The sequence below is a fragment of the Ochotona princeps genome, chromosome 30, assembly GCF_030435755.1.
Source record: "Ochotona princeps isolate mOchPri1 chromosome 30, mOchPri1.hap1, whole genome shotgun sequence".
Lineage (NCBI taxonomy): Eukaryota > Metazoa > Chordata > Mammalia > Lagomorpha > Ochotonidae > Ochotona > Ochotona princeps.
Window position 1 is genome coordinate 4,609,656 of NC_080861.1, and position 24,720 is coordinate 4,634,375.

Here is a 24,720-nt window from a genome sequence, read left to right on the forward strand (position 1 = left end):
CACTCCACAGAGCGTAGACAGGGTGGGCCGTCCTCTAGCAAGTGCAGGTGGCCGGGCCCAGACTGTAGTGGGCCGGGGGATAGTTCTTGACTTATGCCTGGGGGCTTGCCCACAGGTCAGGATGCAGTAATGAGGGCTTGTAATTCCCCAGTCCTACTTCAGGGAGGAGAATCTGGTGGGGGGTGTCGCTCCACGTCCGTGCTGAGATCTGGGGCAGGAAGAGATGTTCTGAATTCACATGCTAAGCTGTTGGAGTTCATGTTCTTCCCCATGGGAAGACGCAGGGAAATACCAAGATGAGCCTCGCCTCCCTGTTGTGATGATTCAAAATACTACAGTATTGATGGAACACCCCAAAGTAAGATAAAGGCATGTAAGTATATTGCCTAGCAGGAGAGAACCAGAAAAAAGTCTATTTGGATGTTAAAATTCAGTGTACCTAGTTATGTACAGATGCTCCTTGGCTTCCGAGGGTTACACCTGCTCAACCCATTGTAAGTAGAATGTACTGTAAACTGGAAATGCATTTATTGTGGCCGAACTCCCACACTGGAGATCAGCACCCTGTAGTTGCCTGGTTTTGATGTGGAGCCGTGGCTCGTTGCCCTGTCCCTAGAGAGAGTGGAAGTGACAGAGGGAGAACAGGGAACCTATTGTGTGTTACTTAATCTGGGAGAGGATCAAAATTTAGGAAATGATCCAAACTGCAAGTATGAATTTCAACTGGAGGCATGTCGCTTTTGCTCAAGTTGGGAAATCGGAAGTTGTACCCTTGTAAGCCTAGAGGGGTGTGTGTGTGTGTGTACGTTATATGTAACATGTTAATAGCACAGAGGAATTCTGAATTCAGCCTTCTTGGCTCTCTATTTTTAGATTAGGAAGATATTAAATAGTGTTGACTTGTAATCTGGAGGAATTATTAAAGTTTGCACACTAAAGCATAGCAGGATCTGACCTAAAATTTGATCCGTTATTATTTTAGGAGTCTGTTTTTGATGAGCCAGAGTGTTCTATAGTTCTGTAACTACAGGCATCTTGAATTCTTGGGCAATTAATGAGCATTCCATCCCAGCTCTCCCAGTGGATTACATTTTGCTTACTGAATTGTTGGAGTTTCAGAATTAGTCACAACATTGTGAAAATAATAGTGAACTGCACTAAATATCCTATTGATTTCCCTTTGATATTTAATTATATTAAACCTCATACTTAAAAATCATTTTACGTAGGATTAAACTTGTCAAACAGGTATCATTTTCCTTTAGACAAGCAGAATATTCATTTGTTTGGAAATGACTTTTTTTTAAGAAGCCACTAGCAAAGGTGTAAACTTTTAGTCATTTAGCTGTAATGCCGATTTGCTAAATAGGTTTTTATCTTGTAATACTTTAGGGTCATGTGGTAGTTGATAGAGTGCCTTTGGCCTTTGTATCTAGTAATCTCATAATTATTAGTCAAGGCTGAGGTAGTCGTTGTGTTCCTGCTGTAAATATTGTAGCAGGTTGGTGGAACTCAAGCCAAGCTCCGTTGATTTGTTGCCAGCCATGTGCGCTGAAGCATGGGGTTGGGCAGGAGATGGACCGGCTCTTAATGGTCTCTGGGTACGGATGGAGGGCAAAGGTCCCATGGGGAACAGCGAGAGGACAGTCCCCGCCCTGTTGGTGCACGAGCCAGGCCAGGAGAGCTGGTGGAGTGGCTGCTGAAGGAAGGGCGCGCCCAGAAGGAGAGCTGTGAGGTTGTACCTTTCACTTTTAGTTAATAGTTGATGTTTTCTTTTTAATACCATAAGTAAACGAGAAGTGAGACCATATTTCTCTTTAAATATTTATTTGAAAGGCAGTAACTCAAGAGAGAAAAGCGGGACAAGGAAGGAGATCTTCCATCCACTGGGTCACTACCCAGACGGCAGCAGCAGTCAGGGTTCGAACATCCCAAGTCGGGAGCCAGAAGCTTCTTCCAGGTTTCCCACTCGAGTGCAAGGGCCCATGCTAGCAGGCAGCTGGATCGGAAATGAAGCAGCCTGGCCTCGAACCAGTGCCCATATGGGTTACTGGCATTACTTAGCCTGCCATGATGCCGGCCTTAAGAATCAATTTTAGATAATTAATTGCTAGTTAACAATTTCTAGCTCAAGTATTTGTGCTTAATTTTCATTCCCTGGTCCTAGCTATATGACCTTGAAGTAAATTACTCTATTTTTTTACTGCCTTCATTTTTTACTTTAATTTTTAATTTTGAAATAATGATTAAGCCTGAAGTTGTAAGAATAGTACGCAGGGGTCCTGTGTACCCAGCGTGCAGATTCCTTGAAGTGCTTCTGACAGAGCTGTGGGGCATCTTTAAAGCCAGGCAGCTGACTGTGTGCTCTGTAATTTGGAAGGAAAGCACCACCATGTGGAGGTGGCAAGGTGCTAACATAAGGTGACGGGAAGCAGCAGGTGCTGGCACCTGGCATGTGGCTGACTTTCAACCTGCTTCAAGTCTCTTCTCTGCCATTTCCCCCATTTTTCTATTCTATTTTCTTGAGACTGCTGGTCAAATTTTATGCTTTAGGGAAACATTAAGGTTTAAGTAAATCTTTCATATTATGCACGACAACCGCAGTTGTAGGGGATAGCGTTAAAGGATATTATAATTGTACCTTTCAACAATTATGGAAAGAAAACAACAGTATCATCGGAAAATACAACAGTTAAGGGAGGAAAAACAAAACAGTTTTTCAATGGCAGACCTTCTAGGAATGCGTAGAGTAAACCAGACAAAGACCACTGTAGTGTATGGCAAAACAAAAAAGCATATTAGTTGGTTTCATAATCTTGAGTTATTTCCAGTTACTTACTTGTGAAGTATCTGAAGCATGTCGGAGCAAGTTCTCAGTAGGACATCCAGTTTTCCTGGAACATACTGTTGACTTTCCAAATATAAATCTTACGGTAGAGAAATGGTAAAGGCGTTGCAGTTCGAGCTTAACTCTACATATGGACCTTTCAGCTTGAGAACCAATTCTGTTTCATTAGGAACGAGTGGATCCATCGATGTCCCATCTGCTCCTTAATTAGGACTCCAGTGGACTCCAAGTACAAAGGAATGTCTGCCCTGCAGACTCATGTTTGTTAACCTTTGAAGACGAGGAATGGGCGAGGGTGCAGACTTGAACTTGTACTTGAATGGGTGCTTCCTTTGAGCTCCCGCTGTCTGAGATGTCACTGTTGAGAACACGCATTGTTACTAAGTTTGGTTCATTTTACAGATGGCTCTAAAATGCCCTTTGGTAACTACTCTTGGATAGTTGCCTTAGCTTGAGGCTGCAACACGCTTATTAGAAATAAAGAGACAGAGGGAACACTCAGCCATGGCTCATGCTTCCTAGTGCCCCAACAGCTACAGCTGGGCCAGGCAAAGCTGGCAACCCAGAATTCAACCTACTTCTCTCAGGTGGGCGGCAAGGACTCAGCTGCTTGGCCCATCACCTGCTGCCTCCCCTGTGCGCATGCGAGGAAGCCGGGCTCAGGTGTACAGCCAGGACCTGAACTGGGTGCTCCACTCAGGATGCTAGCCGCCTTGGTGGCGGCTCAACCTCCTCTCTGTAACTCTGCCTTTCAAATAAAATAATAATAATAAGAATAAGATGAATATCATAGGTCATGCTCAGGGTTAGTGGCGGGCAGTAAGCTATCCAAATTTTCTGGGAGACATGGTGTGAAGCAGAGACAGTTACACTGCCACGTGTCTAGGTTAAAGCAAAGCAGTTGCTCAAGAGAGACAACTTTGTGTGTCAATCAGTCTTTCAACAAACAAAGAAATCAAGAAACAAATCGAGTTATTGCAGAGAGGACCTCAATGTCTCCAACATCATCTGGACCACGTCCAGCATGCTGTTGTCCCTAGGAAGCAGCAAAGTACTGAAAGGCCATGGCAGAGTCAAGTCCAAGGCAGGACCACATACTGAGCATGGCTGGCCAGGGGGACAAGCGACGGGAGAGCTCAGGCAGCACGGAAAAGCTCTGGGAACGCCGCCTCCCAAAAATGTCAAGTCTTCACTGAAAGATGAGGCTACAGCCTAGACGAGACGGTGAGCCAGACTGTCCCCAGACTCCGATAACTTGACAGGCCGGCTTTAATTGGCAGTACAAACATCATGGCCCGAATTCAGTGTTGGAGATTGTGTAAGTCAAAGGCTGAAATGATGTTGGGATAAGCAGCCTCTGGCCAGAGCTGAGCCTGTCCGAAGCCAGGAGCTTCTGCTGGGTCTCCCATGTGGGTGAAGGGACCCAAGGATTGGAGTTACCTGTTGCTTTGCCAGAGCTAGTGGGATACTGGTGCTGCAGACAGAGGCTTAGGCTGGCACTCCATTGCACCAGGCCCCATTCTGCGTTTGATCCAACTCCTTGCTGATGTGTTTGAAAAGGCAGCAGAGGATGGCCCAGGTACCATGGCACTTGGTGCCAGTGTGGCAGACCAGGGCAGAGTTAGCATGCCAACCTTGGCCTGGCTGCTGTGACCATTTGGGGGTGTGGTGCAATAGATAGAAAATATCTTTTCTCCTGACGCTGTCTTTTAAAGGAAGAGAATGAGGAAAGAAAATGGTTTGAATTATTAATAGGTTCTTTGAACTAGTCTGTCCTAAGCACCTAACACAAACAGGCAGAGGCGGGATTCTAATAAAGTGTTGTCATTTAATTCACATTAATTGATACTATTTGATGAGCCATCCACTTTTCCAATTGACTCTTGCTTTATAGCTAGTGGTGTGCAGTTCCCAGAAAAATATGTCAGATATCTTGAAGCTTAATTTTAGGGAAATTTCCCAATGTGTGCTTTTTTTTTTTTTAAATAAACATTTACAGGGTAAGGAAACGTCTCTTCTTTTGTTTGGATGTTCAGAGCACAGATAGCAATAGAATGATGGTAGGGAAAATTACACCATTTAAAAACAGAGCTTAACAAGTCTAGCTGGTAAACAACTAATAATGCAGTATAATCATGAAAACAAACGGTCTTAATAAAGTCAAGATATGGAGGAGGAGGTGATCTCTTTTTCCCATAGTACTGATACATTTTTGATCACTTGGTATATGTTGGCCTTTTAAAATCATTTATTAATTCCAAATATACATATTGGTGGCCTTCTGTGTGCCAGAGCCTGTGCCAGGGAAGTGCAAGATAGAACAGACATACTCCCTGCCCTCATTTGGTGCCTCTTCACACATAGCTTATGTGAGAAAGGTTATTTTATGTTGAAAACACCGAGGATCAGAGAAGTTAACTAACCTGTCCAGCACTAAGCATCCAGTAAAAGATGGAGCTAGGATTTGGACATGATTCCCAGGAAGCTGCTTCCAGGAGGCTTCCTAGGGCAAGTGTGAATGAAATTGCGGGATTGGCATCGCCCAGAGGGCCCTGCTGCTCCCCTGGCCCCACACAGGCCAGTTGTCTAAGTGACGGTTCGGAGTCCTTCCTGGCTCTGTTACAGTTCATCCAGAGCCCAGCAGCCAGAGACTACTGAGATACAAGTGTCACCATGCCATGTAGAGGGACATCCGAGGGCGGCTCCTCGCCCGGTCCCTCCTCATCCCTGCTCCAGTCCCTGGAAGGAGCCACGGCCATTGCCGGTCGGATGCATAGCCTCTCCTTGTGGGAGTATTCACTTACAGCCCTTAAAAAATCCCCGGGGTACAGCAGGCCTGTTTTCCCGCAGCCTGCCTTTTCCTCTCGCATTGGCAGTTGGATGTGCTCTGAAAGTGAAGATCCTAGTCACTTGATACATGTGATTCCAAAGCGAAGAAAGAAAGCGTTCTGTCCTGTTGGCTTCAAGTTACATACTCCTTGTTTTATTGTGTGGCTCAGTGGTCATGTTTTACTGCAGCACAAAATAGTTTATCATTGCCGTCGGCGTGTAACCCTGTTAGGTAGTTTAGTTCATCAGTGGAGCAAATGTGTGCCACAGGACATCTTGCAATGTAAGGAACTGTGACTCCACGCTGAGAAGTGCCACTTGCTTTTCGCTCTGCTGAGCTGTAGAGATAGACTATGCAAGGTCAAGTTCAGAAGGCTGGCTGGTCAGTAACGCACCAGAGGACCTGGGGCTCCAGGATGTGAGCTGGCTGGTCACCTCGCGGACAAGCCGGGAGCTCCCCGAGGGAGAGCAGACCGTGATGGCCTCAGGCTGGCTTTACAAGGGAAGCGGGATCTTACATGTCTGCTGGTTCCCCGCTGGTCTCACTGTGCTGCGTCACATTTGAACATACTCAAGGCCTTTCTGTGTGGTTACAGTCTCGGGTTCTGGCCGTGCTGGACTGGGAGCTTTCGACCGTCGGCCATCCGTTGTCAGACTTGGCTCATCTTTCACTGTTCTACTTTTGGCCACGAACAGTTCCAATGATAAATCAAGCTTTTCATATCCAAGAAGGCAGAGGTACGAAAGTGTAACGTTGTCTAAATTCCTAGTAACTCAAATTTCTTGTTATTGTCTTGATGACTAAAAAAATTGTATCGCAATTTTAAATACTTTTGGTTTATTTACTCATTTCTTTTCTTTTTAAACATTTACTTATTTATTTGGGCCCAGTGCGGTAGCCTAGTGGCTAAACTCCTTGCCTTGCATGGCCTGGGATCTCATGTGGGTGCTGGTTCATATCCCAGCTGCCCTACTTCCCATCCAGCTCCCTGCTCATGGCCTGGGAAAGCAGAGGAGGACGGCCCAAGGCCTTGGGACCCTGCATCCATGTGGGAGACCTGGAAGAGGCTCCTGGCTCAGGATTGGCTCTGTGTCTCTCTGCCTTTTAAAAAAAGTGTTGAAAGTTTGTAATTTATTTTATTTTTAAAGCTTGACTTTGAAAAAAGAACATTTAGTTGGAAGGCATAGAGACACAGAGAAGGAGAGAAAAAGAGAGATTTTCCAGCTGCCGACTCACTTCCCAAATGCTCTCCCACGTCCCTCGGACTAGGGGCTGACATCTGCAGCTGGGAACTCAGTCCGGGTCTTCCAGCCAGGTGGCAGGGCCCGCGGTGAGAGCCAGCCCGTGCTGCCTCCCCGGGGCACAGGAGCAGGGAGCTGGAGTCCAGGCCTGGGAGTGGCTGTCCCCTCCAGCATTGGCTGTGTGCCACAGGTGTTTCAACTGCAGGCCCAAATGCCCACCCTCATCTGATCCATATAAATGTGTTTGAACTTATCCTCCCACTTTTAGTAATTTATAACAAATCATAAGCCTTTGTATACAGGATTCTTTTTGGAAGCAACATTTAGGACATGTTTTATTGTGTGTATCTTTTATGTGTGTGTGGTTTTTATGTTCTGTTGTACAAATCTATGCCTTATTGAGACATTTTGAAATTTCAACATGACATTTTCATTAAAATTTATTTTCTATGTTGGTTTTACAGGAATACCAACACTGGAAGAACTGATTTCAGTATATTGCCGCTGCAAGGGAATTAGTTCTTTTCTCCCTAATTGGAATTTCTTTCTTGCCCTTTCATATTTTAAATTTGCTGCGATTGCCCAGGTAACTTCTTAACTTACGCCTCACTGTCATTTAACCAGCATACCAATGGCAGTAATTCACGGCCTCCTGAGTGTGTGTGTTCCCTATTCTTTGATTATTTTGCTTTTCATAGTAACAAGTATCAGACAAGCATAAAATATAAATCCAGAAGTTACAGAATAGGGATTTCACAGGGAAAAAGCAAAGTCCTAAGTCACTTTTTGGCAATTGCATAATCAAGTAACAAGATGGAGGACGAGAAAGAGAAAGGTACAGTGACCAAAAGAGGAAGTCGCGGCGGGTTGGCCACTTCTTCACCTGTCAGATTCCACAAATCAGATTCCAAACCGGCTTGCAATGCAAAGTGGCTTTTCAGGATTAGGTGCTTGGCTTGCCGGTGTCCCATTTTAGAGTTCTTGGGTGGTTCTCTGTTCCTGCTTCCTGCTGGTATACACCCCGGGGGGCGGCAGGTGCTGGCTTAAGGGGTTGGTTTCCTACCACCCACCTGGGAGGCCTGCATTGAACTCCTAACTCGGCCTGGCCCAACCCTGGCTGTTGCCAGCATTTGGGGAGTGCTCTACAGACAGAAGCTCTCTCTGTCTCTTTCTCTGCTTCTCAAATAAACACTTAGATTTTAAAATGGCTTTTGAAGTAAAAATCTGGCATAGATTATAATTGAAGTTAAAATGTAAATCATGGGCCTGGCACGGTGGCCTAGCGGATAAAGTCCTTACCTTGAATGCAGCAGGATCCCACATGGGTGTGGGTTCTCATCCCAGCAGCCCCGCTTCCCTTCCAGCTCCCTGCTTGTGCCCTGGGAAAGCATTCAAGGACAGCCCAAAGCCTTGGGACTCTGCACCCACATGGGAAACCCTGAAGAGGCTCTGGGCTCCTGGCTTCTGATCAGCACAGCACCGGCCATTGCGGCCCCTTGGGGGAGTTGGTCAATGGACAGAGTATCTTCCTCTCCTCCTGTCTGTATATCTGACTTTGCAATAAAAATATATAAATCATCTTAAAAAATGTAAATCATAAACTACACACTACTCTCACAGATCATAAATATTCCATTCTAATTGGATATATGAAATTGGAAATAATAAAAAAGCAATTTATAGTGTTTATTACATAAAGAATGAGTATTCTTCAAAATGTCTGTTAAAAAGTTGAATCAGAATGTGTTCATTTTTGTGCAAAAATTTTTGAAATCCATGTATAGAATTTTTATAACATACATTTTTCCATAAACATAATGTATGTAATTCCAATTCTTTTGGCACCAAAATACACTTATTTGAAGTTCTATGTATTTGAAAAGCAGAAAGATAGAGGGAGAGAGAGACAGAGCCCTTCCATCTGTCACTACACCCCCTACACACTGGGCACAGCAGAGCCCGGGCCAGGCTGAAGCCTGGGACTCCATCTGGGTGTCCTCCACGTGCGGCAGGACGCCGAGTCTGAAGCGGGCTGGGCCCGGAACCCAGGCTCTCTGAGAGTGACGTGGAGGGCCAACAAGCAGATTGTAGTGCCAGCTGCCCAACTCCTATGCTGACGTTTTTAAAGAGAAATCAGAAAATGTTATTCATTTGTTTGAAAGGTAGAGTTGCAGAGAGAGCGGCAGAGACCTTCTGTCTGCTGGTTCACTGCCTGGATGACCATAGCGACCAGGGCTGGGACAGCCGAAGCCAGCAGCCGCTTCTTCCAGGCCTCACATACTTGGGTCATCTTCCAGTGTTTTCCTCGAGCCATCAACAGGAAGCTGGATCGGAAGTGGAACAGTCAGGGCATGAACCTGCTGCCATGTGGGATTTGGATCTTGCAGCAGCAGCTTTACACTCTGCTCCTAGAGGCCTCTTCCAATGACATTGGCTTTGAACTTTTTATGTACCACCAGACAAGAAAATAATGAAGTGTAATTGTACTTGGATGTATGGTGGATTTGTTATGTTGGAAGTGCAGAAATAGAGACTATGAAGGAGGGCCTGATAAGCATCTAACTATCACTGTTCAGAGTTTCACCTGCAGTAGAGACCCCAAACTGATATTTAAAATACTTAGAGGTGCCCGAAGTGATAGCCTAGTGGCTAAATCTTCATCTTGCATGCACCGGGATCCTATACAGGCACGTGGTTCGTGTCTTGGCTGCTCCACTTTCCCATCCAGCTCCCTGCTTGTGGCCTGGGAAAGCAGTCAAGGACGGCCCAAAGCCTGGGGCTCCTGCACCCACATGGGAGACCTGGAAGAAGTTCCTGGCTTCTGATTGGATCGGCTCAGCTCTGGCGTTGTGGCCACATGGGGAGTGAATCGATGGATAGATCTTTCTGTCTCTCGTTCTCTGCAAATCTGTCATTACAATAAAAAATAAATAAATCTTTAAACAAAAATCCTTGTTGACCATCTTATTGGCTTTTCTTTGGCTTTGCCGTTTTTCATGAATTTGTGGTTTTTAGCTTTAATCCCCCCCAGAAGCGGTGCACACGTGCTATGTTTGGTCACTGCCAAGGTCATTTTCAAGAGTGTTCTGACTATTCTTGACTGCTAGCGTGAAAAGGCATGGACCCTGACATGGACCTTAGAGAGGTGTGTTGACCCCGGCAATGAGGTCATTGCTGACAGGCTGACGCCAGCTCTGTCGCCCGTGAGCTTGATGCACCCATGTTGCAAAAGACCTGGGAAGGGGGTGATGGGGGGAGAGGAGAGTTCTTCCCGTGTTGTGACTGTTCTGTGTCCGTCTGCTCACAGGGAGTATACAGCAGGTACCTTCTGGGCAACAATTCTGCTGCCGACAGTTTCAAGTTTGCCAGTATCGTGGGACCCCTGGCAGAAACCGGATTGCACCTCTCCAGAAGGTAAGGGGTGCACCCCTCGGCTGGCTCAAGCTCCACAGTCTTGGGGGGGTCTTTGCAGGTGATCCCCTTTAGTGGGGAATGACATGTTTATATGGCTTACTTCACTATGTCAGTCATAGTAGTTCTTTCATAAACTTCTTATATGCCTAAGTCTAAACTGCCCTAAAATGTAGAGGCAATCTGCATCTTTAGGAGGGTATCTTTTTTATTAATTTGAATAAGTAACTTGAGTAAGATATTGCCAGAATCACACAAACACCAGGAGGTGTTGCGGCTCGCCAGGAGGGAACGTGTGCTGGTCTGCCCACACTGCGGTCGTGCTGATTTGGGCCTCGGGAGGGGACGTGTGCTGGTCTGCCCACACTGCGGCCATGTTGACTTTGGGCCTGCCACCAGTCACAGTGCCTTTGCTGAGTGCTTGCAGGCACTGTGCAGTCCCCACAAGTGCTGTGTGAGCCCCAGGACAAGGCGTGTTGTCACAACAGCCGTTTTCCCCAAGGGATCTTGCAGGTGGACGTCTGTGATTTGACTTCTAACAGCCGTACTTGTGAGGCACGTGCTTAAAAATGATTAATTTGTGCTGTTTGCTCTTCTTCAGTAAAGATTCAAAAATAGCACCCATGGGGTTGTGCCCATCTTCTGGTTTCCCCAATCATGCTTTAAAGCAAGATAAAGTGATCCTACGTCCACCCCCTAACACGAAAGACTTTTAAAAGTTCAAAATGTGGCAATTCCTCTGAGAAATATTTTTGGGGATCTGTGAGACACTGTGCATGACAATCAGAAATATGTAATAATGGTTTTGGACATCTCTGTAACTTTGAAAAAACAAAGATTTTTTTCTTTCTTTGAAAGGTTGGTGGGGGGTGCAAAAGCGAATGGAGACAGAGAGCTCTCCTGTCAGTTTATTCCTCAAATGGCCACAGTTGTCAGGGCTGGGCCAGACCAAAGCCATGAGCCACTACCTTCCTCTGGGTCTTCCACATGAGTGCAGGGCTCCAAGCACGGGGCCATCTTGTGCTGCTTTCCCAGCGCAGTAGCAGCGAACTGGACTGGAATTAGAGCAGCTGTGACATAAGCCGGTGCTCCTAAAGGATGCCAGTCTCGAAGACAGAGGCTTAATCTGCTCCCCCACTGTGCCAGCCCCATCTGGTAACTTTTTAGAAGCTATTTATTTGAGGGCCAGAGAGATAAGAGACAAAGATCCATTCTCCCCTGAAATACCTACGACAGCTGCCAATAGGCCAGGCCAGAGCTGAGTGCCAGGAACTCAAGCCAAGCCACCCACATGGGTGACAGGAACCAAGTGACGGCGCTGTCACCGCTGCTTCCCAGGCTGGGTGTTAGCTGGAGCGGGAGGCAGTTGTCCAGGTCGGGTGTCCCACCCTGGGCTGTCTGACGAGGGAGGCAGGTGCCTTCAACACGAGGCTGAATGCCAGCTCTCCGTAACCTCTCTTCTTTCTCTCTTTCTTTTATGTATTTTAACAGAACTTTCAGTACTGAAGCACCGCAGATGGATGCCACAGGGCAGCTGTTTTCACAGACTAGGAAAGGCCAGGAAGTTCTTCGCAGGGTGAAGCAGTTCATGAAGGAGCACATTTTCCCAATGGAAACGGTGAGTGGTGCACAGGGCGCTGGCACTGGGGGCTTGGGTAGCCACTGCTGTCCCCTCTGCCTGTGGGAAGCAGCTCGACAGTCGGTCCTCCCCCAAGTCCCCGCCCACTCAACACGGAGAGCCGCAGCAGAACCAAGCCAGCAGAATTGGTAGCTTCTAAAATATGCCAAAGGATTGCACAGATAAACCTGCAGAATTGCAAGTCAAAAACAATTAGCGGCTTGTGGATTTGGGGACCTGGATATACTGGAGGGAAATATTGCTTTAAGCATCTTTTTTAAAGGCATTGACTTAGCTTGATTGATATATCTATATCTATATAGATAAAGATATATTCCTTGAAAATCTGTATACCCTGTCAGATGGACAAAGCCCAAATTTTATGTATCATTTCAAGTTCTTCACAAATAGTGTTACACCTCTTCCTCCATAAGCTACCATTTCAAGATGTTAAGTTTCGGGCCCAGCACAGCAGCCTCACCTTGCACTCACTGGGATCCTATATGGGTGCTGATTCATGTCCTGGCAGCCCCACTTCCCATCCAGCTCCTTGTTTGTGGTCTGGGAAAGTAGTTGAGGACGGCCCAAAGCCGTGGGACCCTGCACCCTCTTGGCTCTTTGGATCGGCTCAGCTTCAGCCGTTGTGGCCACTTGGGGAGTGAACCAGTGGGTGGAAGATCTTTCTGTCTCTCCTCTCTGGAAATCTGAGTATCCAATAAAAATAAAGGTTTACAAAAGAGAGAGAGAGAGAGAGAGAGAGAGAGACGTTAAGTTTCCACAGGTTCACTGAGGATGGAGAGGTGGGAGGCCACAGTCTCTTCCATGAACAAGTCAGTCTCGGGTCCCTCGTAGCAGGTTAGACCCGAGGAGCATGGAAGGCAGAAGAATGAACACAACAGGGTGTGTGCTCCATGTGGTCCATTCTCCATGGCCAAGGCCGAGTTCTGAGGTGGGTTGGAGGTTTATTAACTTCCACTTCAGAGGGCTGAAAGCCCCAAATTGGGCACCTTCACCCTCGGTGTGGCCCCTGGTGAAGGCCCCCTAGGCCGTATTGCATTGCAGCAAGAGGAAGCGATTCCATCCACCCTTGAGCCAGGAAGCGGGAGAGCAGGGATGGGCCAGTGGCTGCTATAGGACAGCCTGCTCCGTGGGATTCACCACGGTCCCGTGAAAACCACACTGAGGCCTCCAGAAGATGGTACCTCAATAACCCCAGCACCCTTTGAGGCTCCACCTGCACTGCAACACACAGACTCGCAAGCAGCACGCTCCTAGGGAGCTTGCATTTCATCAAGAAAGGGAGACATTGAATAAAGAAGAGGAAGCAAAGATAAAGCGCTTGTCAAACCATGTGAAGGAGGTGGGGCCCGCGGTGGGGCGAAGGAGGACACTGCTAGGGATCTCTCGCCGACCATGTGGGCTCCCGTGTCAGGTGCTCGCCTGTGGCCTGGGGAGCTTGTCTGCGGGTGAGGGGCCTCCAGTCCGTTGGGATTCTGAGAGGCCTGCAGCTTCAGACTTGCAGGTATCAAAGAGGGAACTGAAAAAGACCAGATGCTCCCAACAAATAGGTCCAGAGCCTGCAGGTGTTTGGCAAGCAGCCCGTGTTGTTGCTGGAGTTGCAGGAGGATTTTTTTTCTTTTTAGCAGGTATCTGTCCCAAGATGAACTAACTTCCTTCCTTCCCTCCCTCTCTCCTTCCTTCCTTTCTTTCTCTCTCTCTTTTTCTATTTCTCTTTCTTTCAAGATTTTTTATTTTTATTGGGAAGGTAGATTTACATAGAGAAGGAGAAACAGCAAGAAAGATCTTCTGTCCACTGGTTCACTCCCCAAGTGGCTGCGATGCCCAGAGCTGAGCCAGTTTGAAGCCAGGAGCCAGGAGCTTCCTCCAGGTCTCCCTCAAAGGTGCTGATTCCCAAGACTTTGACTCATCCCTGATTGCTTTTCCAGGCCACAAGCAGGGAGCTGGATGGGAAGTGGAGTAGCCAGGACATGAACCAGGGCTTGCATATGGGATCTTGGCACTTACAAGGTGAGGATTTAGCCACTGAGCCATCGTGCCAGGCTCTTGGTTTCTTTTTCAAATTGAATTTTGACCCTCACTTGCTTTGTGACTGACATGTGACCACATATCAGAGTGCCTGGATTTGAATCCCAAACTCCACTTCTGACTCCAGCTTCCTACTGGCACAGACCCTGGGTAGCAGGTGATGGCTGTCACGTGAGAGAGACCCAGACTCTAGGAGCAGAACTGGGACTTGAACCTGGGCATTCCAGTATGTGATGTGGAGGTCCCAAGTAGCATCTTAATCCTAGTGTCAAATGCCCATCCTTATACCCTCTCTCTCTCTCTCTCTCAAAGGGTTTATTTATTTATATGAAATGCAGAGTTACAGAGAAAGGGAAAAATAGATCTTCAACCTACTGGTGTACTCCCCGAATGACTGCAATGGCTGGAGCTGGGCTGATTCAAAACTTGGAGCAGCCTTTGCTGCTTTCCGAGGTGTCAGCAGGGAGCTGAGTGAGAAGTGGAGCAGTTGGGGTTTAAACTGGCACCTATGTGGGATGCCGGAGCCGCAGGCAGCAGCTTCACGGCTGTGGCACAGTGCCAGCCCAACTCTCTTGAAAAAGAAGATTGGTTTATTTGTTTGAAAGAAGAATGATGGAAGAGGGGAGAAGAGGAGAGAGGAGGGGAGGAAAAGAAAGGGAGAAAGAGAAAGAGGGACAAGAATCTTCCACCTGTTGGTTTACTCCCCGAGCGCCTGCAGCAGCCATCAGCTGGGCGAGGGCCAAGCCGGGAGCCAGGAGCTCATCCAGCCGCGCACATTCATGGCAGGAACCCAAGTACTTGAGCCTTCATCCACTTCCTGCCAGGCACATTTAGCCAAAAGCTGTGTCAGAAGTGCCGAGTAACCGGGACTCAGACCAGGCACCCACAGGCGCCGAGCCTTAGCTTGCTGTGCCGGAGCACTCGCCTCTTGCCTAATCTTTGCAAGACAATTTGATTGTCTGTAGAACTAGAGGTTAGCAGTTACTTTGTCTTAGCAATTGAAGACCAATGTTTTTGTTTCATCGTGGCTGCAGTGAACCGGCTTTCAATCGCAGTCTTTGCTTTTGGTGTCTGTTTTCCCTGAGGGATTTTTCTTGCTCTGGCTTCACTGTGCATCCTGCATTTGCAGTGTCTGCTCAGCTCCGAGAGCTCTTTCCTGTCATTTCTCAACAAGGGCTCTCATCTCCTCTGGTCACCCAGGGTTCCAGTTAGACCCACATTAGGACTTCTCTCTAAATCCATCAGGTCCCGGACCTGCTCCCACTTCCAGTCTCTCTCTCTCTTTTTTAAGGATTCATTTAATTTTTATTGGAAAGTCAGACATACAGAGGAGTGACAGAGAGGAAGATCTTTCATTCATTGATTCACTTCCCAAGTGGCCACAACAGCTGGAGCTGCTCTGATCCGAAGCCAGGAGCCCAGAGCCTCTTCCAGCGCCCATATAGAATCCCAACGTGTGCAAGGCGAGGACTTTAACCGTTAGGCTACTTCACCTGGCCCTTCCCGTGTCTGTTGAATCTGCTTTACCTGAGTAAGGTCATCAGCTGTTTCTTTTCCTTGATTGTGAACGATTTTCAGATGTAGCCAATCTGCCTTTTCCATCCTGAAACCGTGGTTCTTAAATTTCAGAGCACGTTGGCTGCTGAGAGCTAGAGCATGGGCCGAGGACACAGAAGCCCGGGCTCGGGGTGAGCCCTGGGTCGCTGTGATGTGACCCTGTGGTTCTGATGCCTGTCGCGCTGTGAGAACCTCTGCCATAGTCCTGAGGACTTACTCAGCTCCTGTCATGCTTGATGGTGCTTTTCATGCCTTGCTTTATTCTCGTGATCTGCTGGAGGCGAGCGTTCTGTCCTGGATGTGATGGTAACTTGATGGCCTCTGGCCGAGACCTTGCTGGTTGGTTGTGTTGTGGTTTTGCCAGTTCCTGCTGCCAGTGGCTTGTTTCCTTGTGTGACCAGCAGCTTGTCCTCTGGGTTCGAATGCTAGTTAGCTAAGGGGTCACCGAGGACTTTTGTTCACTGCTCTTTGCCAGGGGCGTAAATTCAGATTCCAAACGTGGGCGAAGAGCTGCTTTGGATTTGAAAAGCCTCGTTCTCTTTCATGCTGAGCTAAGCGCTGCCTGTGAGCGAATGTGCTAGTGCTCTGTCCTTGGGGGGTGAGGACCGCTTTGTTCATCCTGGCTCTGGTGGAGGAAGGGGATGGTCCTGGAGCCCACCCGCTTGTGGGGGCACTCAGCTCTGTCCGCTGACATCCCAAGGCAGGGCCAAGATCACCCCAAACCCCAGGGCACGCTCAGCGCCAGTGTCTGCTCACACCTGAGAGCTGGGTCCCCCTTGCCGCTTGAGAAGTTCCCTTAGGTTTCTTACCGGCACAGCTATGCTTTATTAAATAGAATTAGTTGATTCGCTGTATTTTATTTAGCTTAGCTTTTTCCTTTTTAATTTGAATGGTAGAATGACGGATCTTGCATCTGCTGATTCACTCCCCAAGTGGCTACAACCTCCCAGGCTGGCCAGGGGCAAGATGGGGTCTCCCCTGTGGCTGGTGAGGGTGCCTTCCCAGGCACATTAACGGAGCTGCATCAGGAGCAGAGCAGCCAGGATTCAAACTGGGAGACGCCATGTCACAGGCGACGGCCTTAACCTACTGTGCCATAACACCCCAGGTCCCAGCTTAGCAGCTCCATGTCGGAGAGGTTTTTTCACCATGGAGTGTGCTGCATTGCTGGAAATGGTACGGTCAACTTTTAGTGTAAGATTCGGAAGTTTACTTTCTAATGTTGGGGTGGTCTAATTTGGGGACCAGCAAACTCTTTAGGATTTATATTCTGGCTCATGTCTGACTTTAAAGATACATATTGCTAATTTTGTAGCAGCTGATCTTCACCTGAAAGCAGTTTACTTGGAGATTAGCAATTTATAACTTTTTTTTTCAACTTTGAATTAAGCTTTGCTAATAAATGCTTTTCCTCTTTCTTTTAAGGAGGTGATCAAATTCTATGTAGAAAATGAAAATGTCATGGATAAATGGGAAAAACCTCCAGTGATTGAAAAACTCAAGGTAAGAGAAAGCAAGAAAGCATCTTACATCAAGAAAAAAAGATCCATATACAAGTGTTTTTTTTTTTAAGACCTTGGGTTTTTTTGTTACATAGCTATTACTGACATAATTGCCCTATAGTTATTTTAAAAGAAAGTTAAAAATAGAACCCGTGAAACAGCGGTTGGCACGCCTTGAGTTTGGTAAATGGCGTGTCATGCCGACAGCTGCTTACTGGCAGCTAAGGACAGAACCAGCTACCTCTGCTCACCTGTGCTGCGTTCACAGTGAGGTCAAGACGGCGCTTGTCCTCAGGGCCGGCCCTCGGACCCCATGTTTTAAAGCAGCAACACCTAGAAGAAACGTCAAAAGTAGTACTTATATTTTGTAAAAGTTATGCTGAAACTGCCGCAATTTAATCGGAAGTTTTAAAATAAACAAGCTCAAGTTTTTCAGCTGAAATCCAAGGCAGCCTGGAGGAAAAGGCCCTTCATGGGAAGCAAAGTGCTGATTTGTGGTGAGTTAGGAACCACTTGGCTTGAACACCAAGAAATGAGTTAGCTGCCTGATTCTTTGAAGTTTCCAAAGACATCAAGCTCAGTCCCTGTCTTTTCCAGGCTAAGTTGCCTGGGGTTGTGGTTCATCTTGACAGCCCTGCCCTGTATGTCTCCCTGACAGGAAATGGCCAAAGCAGAGGGCCTCTGGAACCTGTTCCTGCCAGCTGTCAGCGGCCTCAGCCAGGTGGACTATGCCTTGATTGCGGAAGAGACGGGAAAATGCTTTTTTGCTCCAGATGTCTTCAACTGCCAGGCTCCAGGTGACTGTGCTGAGTGGGCTGCTTTGAGTGGTCTTCAACATCGCTTTTTTTTTTTAACCAGAAAGTTTTTCTGCCAAAGTAAATTTATAAAACAGCTGTTTTGCTTTTTAGTTACTGTGATACAAAGATAGTGTTGGTTTTGTTGAAAGGAAACTGAGCTGGTGGTATTTTATTTAGAAGCTTTCTGATTGCTACACATGGTGAGAATTTTTAAAAATTACATTGTGTGGGGAGCGGGGTACTGAAGCCGCTCTGGGATTGATAGGGGCCGGTGCAAGATGGCGGCTGGCCCAGGGCCAGGAGGCGGGGTTGGTCTCGCCAGCAGGTAAACAGGAAGTCACAGGGATAGGCTAATGCCCTCGCTGTGATTACTGGCCTATCACATAGCGCCAAGTTGACCCACGGGGAGAAGTGATTGGTGGAGAACTGTATAAAAGTAGCCGGTGAAAGACGGACTGCGGACGGAGAAAGACAGGACGAGGGAGAAGGACAGGCAGGAAGAAGGGTTGTAGGGAGAGCTGGAAAAGAGGGATTCAGACAGAAGCAGTAAAAGCAGGATGGAGAGACGGGGACAAGAACGGAGAAAAATGGGAAGAAGGGTGGCGGAAGGAGGGCTGGAGAAGCGGCAGAAGGAAGCTTAGACCAACGGGGACAGGAGCAGCAGAGATGCCTCGTCATTTTAGTGTCGCTGCTGGGCGGCGGCAATATTATATTTATTTGAAAGTCACAGTTACAGAAGGAGAGAGAAACAGAGGCAGAGAGCGTGCGAGTGCATTCACCAAATGGCTGTGAGGGCCAGGTCTGGGTTGGCTAAGCCAGGAGTCGGAAGCTTCTCCCAGATCTCTCTAACTCGGCCGGAGGTCTCCGCTGCCTTCCCCGGCCACACGCAGGGATCTGGGCTGGAAGTGGGACAGCTGAGACTCAAGCTGCTGCCCACGTGGCATGCCAGCACCACAGGCAGTAGCTCTACGTGTTATACTACAGCACTGGCCCAAGACATATTTTCTTTTTCTTTTCTTTTTTTTTTTTTTTTTTTTTTCTGTTTTAGTTCTCTCCAAAACTTTGAGCAGTTACATTGGGGTTGAACTGAAGGATATAAAAACTAAGTTGAACTATGAGAAGAAATAGTTATTTCTTGGTGAGAGCTGAAATCGATGCGTACCCTTTCGCCAAACACGGGCAAACATTTTCTACTGTGATATAATGTGTGTGTGCGCGCGTGTGTGTGTGTGTGCGTGTGTGTGTGTGCGTGCGCGTGTGTGCGTGTGTGTGCGCGCGTGTGTGCTCACTGAGGAATGGAGCAGTGGATACCTAGTTTCTGATGTCTAGGACAAAGATGTGACATTTTCCCTTCCTACCTGCAGTATATTCAGATATTTTTTATTGTCTGAGCTACTGCCTCCTACTTTTCTTAAAGATTTATTTATTATTGGGAAGTCAGATTTACATTGAGGAGAGCAGAAAGATCTTCTGTCTGCTGGTTCACTCCCCAAGCTGCCACACTGGCCCGGAGCTGAGTCGATCCGAAGCCAGGAGCCAGGAACTTCTACCCGGTCTCCCACACAAGTCAAGGGTCCCAAGGCTTTGGGTCATCCTCGACTGCTTTCCCAGGCCACAAGCTGGGAGCTGGATGGGAAGTGGAGCAGCCGGGACACGAACTGACGCCCACATGGGATCCCGGTGTATGCATGACGAGGACATTAGCCTCTAGGTTACCGTGCGAGGCCCTACTGTGTCCTGTTTGATTCTGTTCTGTGTGTCAGGGAATGCTCTGCCCGGTCCGTTTACTGTAACATGACAGGCAGGTCTGTGGGATGCCTTCCCGGCTGCTGCCCTTTGACCTGTGAACTCAGCAGTGCAGTGGATTTTCAGGGAGGTCCTTCTGGCACCAGTCTGTCCCTGTACTATCTCAGGGATATCACAGTATTGTGGAAACTTTGGGCAAGGAAATGCATTTTTCTTTGACTAGCAACTCTCCTGAGCAAAGAAAGCCTGAAGGACAGGAAGTGGGAAACAGGGCGTCTTCCCCCTGGGGTGGAGAGATCTTCATGAAGGCCTTGGCTGCTGTTTTCCAGTGCTTGCAGAGCAGATAAAAATGGAAGGTTGCTGATACAGAGTAAACACTTTGGAAGGATTGTTGAGTATTAAGAGGAATTTCCACTTTGCCTGTCCAAACCTCCTCCCAAATACTGTAGTTCTGGAAGCTAATGGGAAACATATGTGGTCTTATAGTTTGTGAGTTTTTTCTTCCCTATTATTGTTATAGGAGCATTGAAAATAGCTGTTTTAATTCAAAACCGATTCCTGGAGAACTGGAGGGCTTTGGGGATGAGTTATTTTTTTTTCAAATGGGAAAAATGTTTTGTGGAAGTAATTCATCTGAGCATGTTTTCCCAGCCCAACTTTGCTGACTTCTCAGGATAAGAGAAAAACTTTGGGGTGTTTGTTTGTTTGTTTACTCAGTATTTATCTTGACAGCTGAATCTAAGATGAGCAAAGAAAACAAACAAGCTTCACTAGTTATAAATCAGGAGCTCTTATCTCCTTTCACCTACCAGGGAGCCTGTGTATTCTGAGTGTCTGAACAGAGCACAAACATAACTTGAAATGCTCACCTTTGGTTTAGCTCAAATCTCCTGGGCCATTCACGAGTGACCCTTCAAGTCATTGCAGGGGGTGCTATTGAGAAACCCTGGGGGTGGGCGCTTGAGATAGTCACTCGGGAAGCCAGCATCCCTCTTGGGGACCCTGGGTTTGAGTCCCAACTCTGTTTCTGCTTTCCGCTCCCTGCTCACGTACTGCCTGGGAGGCAGAGGCAATGCTCCAGCAGTAGGGTCCCTGGCACCCAAAGGTGGCCTGACCCAGCCCTGGCCACTGCACGCATTTGCGTGGGAGTTATTCTTGCTCTCTCTTCCCCATTCCTGCCTTTCAAGCAAAATAAATAAACCTACTTCTTAAAAAAAGGACAAAGAAGGAGGTGAATAGGGGTATCAGAGAAAGGCATCTGGAGCACTTTGTGCCAGAGCAGACTGTTCCTTCTTAGCTGAGGGGACAGTGCTGTGTTCCTGTGTGACCCCAGGGCTGGGGTGTGTGATCCCAGGGCTGGGGTGTGTGACCTCAGGGCTGGGGTGGGATGGTTATTTCCAGAGGAGATGTCATACCCCCAGCATCCTTCGTCCAGAGCAGATGCTGTATCCTCAGCATCCTTGAGGGAGGATCTGCTGCTTGTTCAGGTACTGTGAGTTGCACAAAGGTAAGGAAGCAGGGGTCAGCAGACTGTAACTGTTAGGCGAGAACAGAGGAGGACTGAGTCTGGGCAGTGAGAAATGCTTTCTAGAAGAGCTGGCTCCCAGCTCCCAAGTAGGAATGTCACTCGGGAGAAAGCCTTTTCCAAGTGAAGCTGTAAATGTCACACAGCACAGAGCGTATTTGCAGAACAGCCAACGGGCCAAAGGGCTGGAGAGCCGGTGGGGCAGGGGATGCTAACTGTGCGTGCGCTGAGCAGGGCATCGAGAAGTTTAGGTGAGTGGCTTGCTTCCTTCAGCCCCACGCATGCTCAGAGCCAGGCACCGACAGGATGAACGGGAGTGCGTCTGTGGCTCAGAATGACTTGAATGAACATGTGCTGAATGCCTCGGGCTTAGAACCGTGACGTGTCGTCCTTGTGTGTTCAGTGTCCATCCCGGAATGTTTTTGTCAGCAAACACCTGTGGGGATGTATTCTGGGCATCAACGTGTAGATTCCTTATGGGTGAGTGTGTGCTCAGAGCGCGCTTTTTCTCTGTAGACACGGGGAACATGGAGGTGCTGCATCTGTATGGAAGTGAAGAGCAGAAGCGCCAGTGGCTGGAACCTCTCCTGCAAGGGACCATGGCCTCTTGCTTCTGCATGACAGGTGAAGGCTCCCCGCCCTCGTCCCCTGGGACTGTCACATCTGCCCGTGGCCAGAAATGCAAATGTTTCAAGCCTGGTTGGAACTTTTGGCCTTTGGCAGCGTGCAGGGTAACCTTTTGGCAGGGCATACCCGCTCAGCAAGCTGGTGGCTTGCTTTAGCTATAGGGGCAGAGTAAACTTAGTTTTCACGAATTTTTTTTATTTGCATTCCTAACATTGCCAGCTATGAATATTTAAGATCACTTTTGCTGTTATGTAGCAAAGTGTAGATGATTGTGGTCATTTTGTGTCAGTATTTACCAAATATTCAACTTTTCCACAAGCCAAGAGAACGGATTTTCAGAATTGTTACACATATGGCTTAAATTAGAGTTATGTGGGAAAATGGAACCAGGACCGTGTTCGTGGAAGTGGGTTTGAGCAGAGAAGACTAGGGACGGAGCAGCAGGGGTCCTCGCTGCAGCGGGGGTCCTCGGTGCCGAGCCCGTCCTGGGAACAGCGGGCGGCCTCACGGCTGAGTGCGGCGCTGGCTGGACTCTTTGGCCGCCGCCCCCAGGCTTCCAGTGTGCCGTATCTTGTTGTCTATAATGTATGTATTTATGATAACAAAACTGATCCCCACTTCAGTCAGTGAAAGACATCTGTGGAATGCCAGTAAGGAGATGTGTTTCTTACAGAGCAGAGTTACAAATAAGCACACAGCCCCCTTCCTGTAAAACCAGCTCCAGTTGTAGGAATAGAATACCCAACGGGCCTGAAGGGTGGCATGTCACCAGGTTGCTGTGTTTGAGCTGGCTGGCCCTAATGAGCCACACAGCAAAGTGGATCTTAAAGGGGACATCCCATGGAGGGCTTTCTGGAGAGCTTGAATTTGAGCAGGCTCCAAAGAAGGCAGCACCTAGGAGTTGGTGCAAGCATTCTTGATGGGAAGTGCAAGCTAGAAATGGCTTTAGATAGCAAGCAACCAAGAGGTGAGGACATCCAGCTTGCCATGGTTTCGTAGAGATTTTCCCACTAGGAGGTAGGAAACTTCCTTTAATTGACCCTCGGTGACTGGGAGAGGGCTGAGTTAGCTGCACCCCGAGGCTACAGCCACGGGAAAGCCAGACAGACGGCTCATATACTGCAGTCTTCCAGTGTGTACCAACTCAACACTTACTGTTAGCGTTTCTAGTCACAAGCCCAAAAGCCAGACACTCTAAGTCACTCAAGGAGGTCTTTGTTTCAGTGGAAGAGGTAGCCATGGGGCAGAGAGAAAGTGGGAGTAGAGACAGAAAGCACTCAAAACAAAGGGAAGGGCCCCTTTATAGCCTGCAGGTGGGTACAGTAAGTGTGGGCGGTCTGGGATTGGGGTTTAGGGCTGTAGGTGGACACGTGGGGTAAATGCCTTGGGATTGGTGGAGAGCATGGTTTGACCCTGAAGGTCACTAAACTTAGGCAAGTGGGCCTTAAGGGGGTCCGAGATCTAAAGGATTTAAGGTAGTATTGAGTTTGCAGGCCTTCAAGGTGGCACTGAGTCAGGATGGGGGGTGTTGGAGTCACTCCTTACACTTGGCACGCATAGATTGTGGGGTGACCAGAGTAGAATGAGGGTAACGATGGGAAGGAGAAGTTGCCAAGAATGCCTCAGAACTCAAACACTTATATTCTCTTCTTTAATCCTGTTTTGGACACTGAGGGTATCGTGCCGCGTGTAAGCTCAGCCTGTGTTTCCCTGTAGAGCCGGATGTGGCTTCCAGTGATGCCACGAATATTGAATGCAGCATCGAGGCAGATGGCGACAGCTACGTCATTAACGGCAGGAAATGGTGGAGCAGTGGTGAGTTTTCGGAGTGATGTTTTCCCTCCATTGAATAGATCTTGTTGCTGGCTGCCATGCTAGAATGTAGTTGCTAACGTCATAATTCTTTGAATTCTGCCTTTTCAAAAATTAGACGTAGGTGAGATTTTAGCATGCCTTGATTCTGTGATGCTGATTTTTTAAGCAGAAGATGTGTCTTTTTTGTTTTGAAAGAAAACCTCCAGTGTGTGCTTCTTCTGACTTCTATCATTTCTGTCCAAATTCAGTGATTCATGAGACATGAGTTACAATAATTTACATGTAATTGCTTTTTAAAAAAGATAAGCTGTATGTGTTATTAGAAATAACTTAGTGCGCCTGTTTTTATTGCTTGAAAACATGAGTGCTTCTGGGTGGGCGTGTGGCACAGTGGTTCAGGCTCTGGTATCCACATCCCGTGTGCGCGTGTCTGAGTCCCGACCCCCTGCCAGCCTCTCGTCCAGGCTCCTGTTAGTGCAGACCCCAAGAGGGAGCAAGTGACAGTCGCGTCATGCGGCTCCTGCCACCCAGGGGGCCTGGATCGAGTTCTGGGCCTTGCCTTTGGCCTGGCCCACGCTGGAAGCCAACAGCTGGAAACCTCCTGTCTGTCTTTATTTCAAATAAGTCAAAACTTACAAAAATGCAGTGTTTGAAAAACAAGAAACTTGAGATACAGGATGATACATTTTTAGTTAAGTATTGAGGAAAATGGATGGGTTCTGTAAGGAGCTGTAAAGCTGGCACAGAATAACATGGCGGTGTGAAGGCCGCTGCCAAACCACACAGGGCAATTCTAAGTTGCCAGGATTACCAGTTGCTAGTAAGACACGTGGACACTGGAAGCACATGGTGAGCTTAGATACTTCGCAGAGAGGAAATGAAAGGGCCAGAAAAATGATGGAAGTGTTTGTTGGTAATTGCTCTTCTTTCCATGATTTCACAAAAATTACTTAAAATAAAAAAATGGGAAAAAGATAGTTTTACTGCATGGTTATTCGAGAATAAAAATTATACAAGGAAATCACACGTTAAAATTACAAACGCCTCTGAACGTTAGCATCTTCATTAAACTTTTAGATGATCTGACTTACAGCAGGGTGTGTTAATTTTTATTTTCGAAAGCTTATTTTGAAGTTATCATAAATGCACAGCAAGCT

General features: G+C 47.6%; 1 protein-coding gene across 1 annotated transcript in view; it reads left to right on the forward strand.

Moving 5' to 3' along the window:
• ACAD11 (acyl-CoA dehydrogenase family member 11) overlaps nt 1–24,720 on the forward strand; it is a 61,171-nt gene that overhangs the window by 13,151 nt on the left and 23,300 nt on the right. The window contains exons 6-13 of the mRNA XM_058657237.1: nt 6,274–6,415; nt 7,384–7,505; nt 10,227–10,333; nt 11,822–11,948; nt 16,977–17,054; nt 17,712–17,850; nt 21,638–21,745; nt 23,465–23,563. Coding sequence (XP_058513220.1) covers nt 6,274–6,415; nt 7,384–7,505; nt 10,227–10,333; nt 11,822–11,948; nt 16,977–17,054; nt 17,712–17,850; nt 21,638–21,745; nt 23,465–23,563 — 922 coding nt within the window. The remainder of the gene's footprint in view (nt 1–6,273; nt 6,416–7,383; nt 7,506–10,226; nt 10,334–11,821; nt 11,949–16,976; nt 17,055–17,711; nt 17,851–21,637; nt 21,746–23,464; nt 23,564–24,720) is intronic.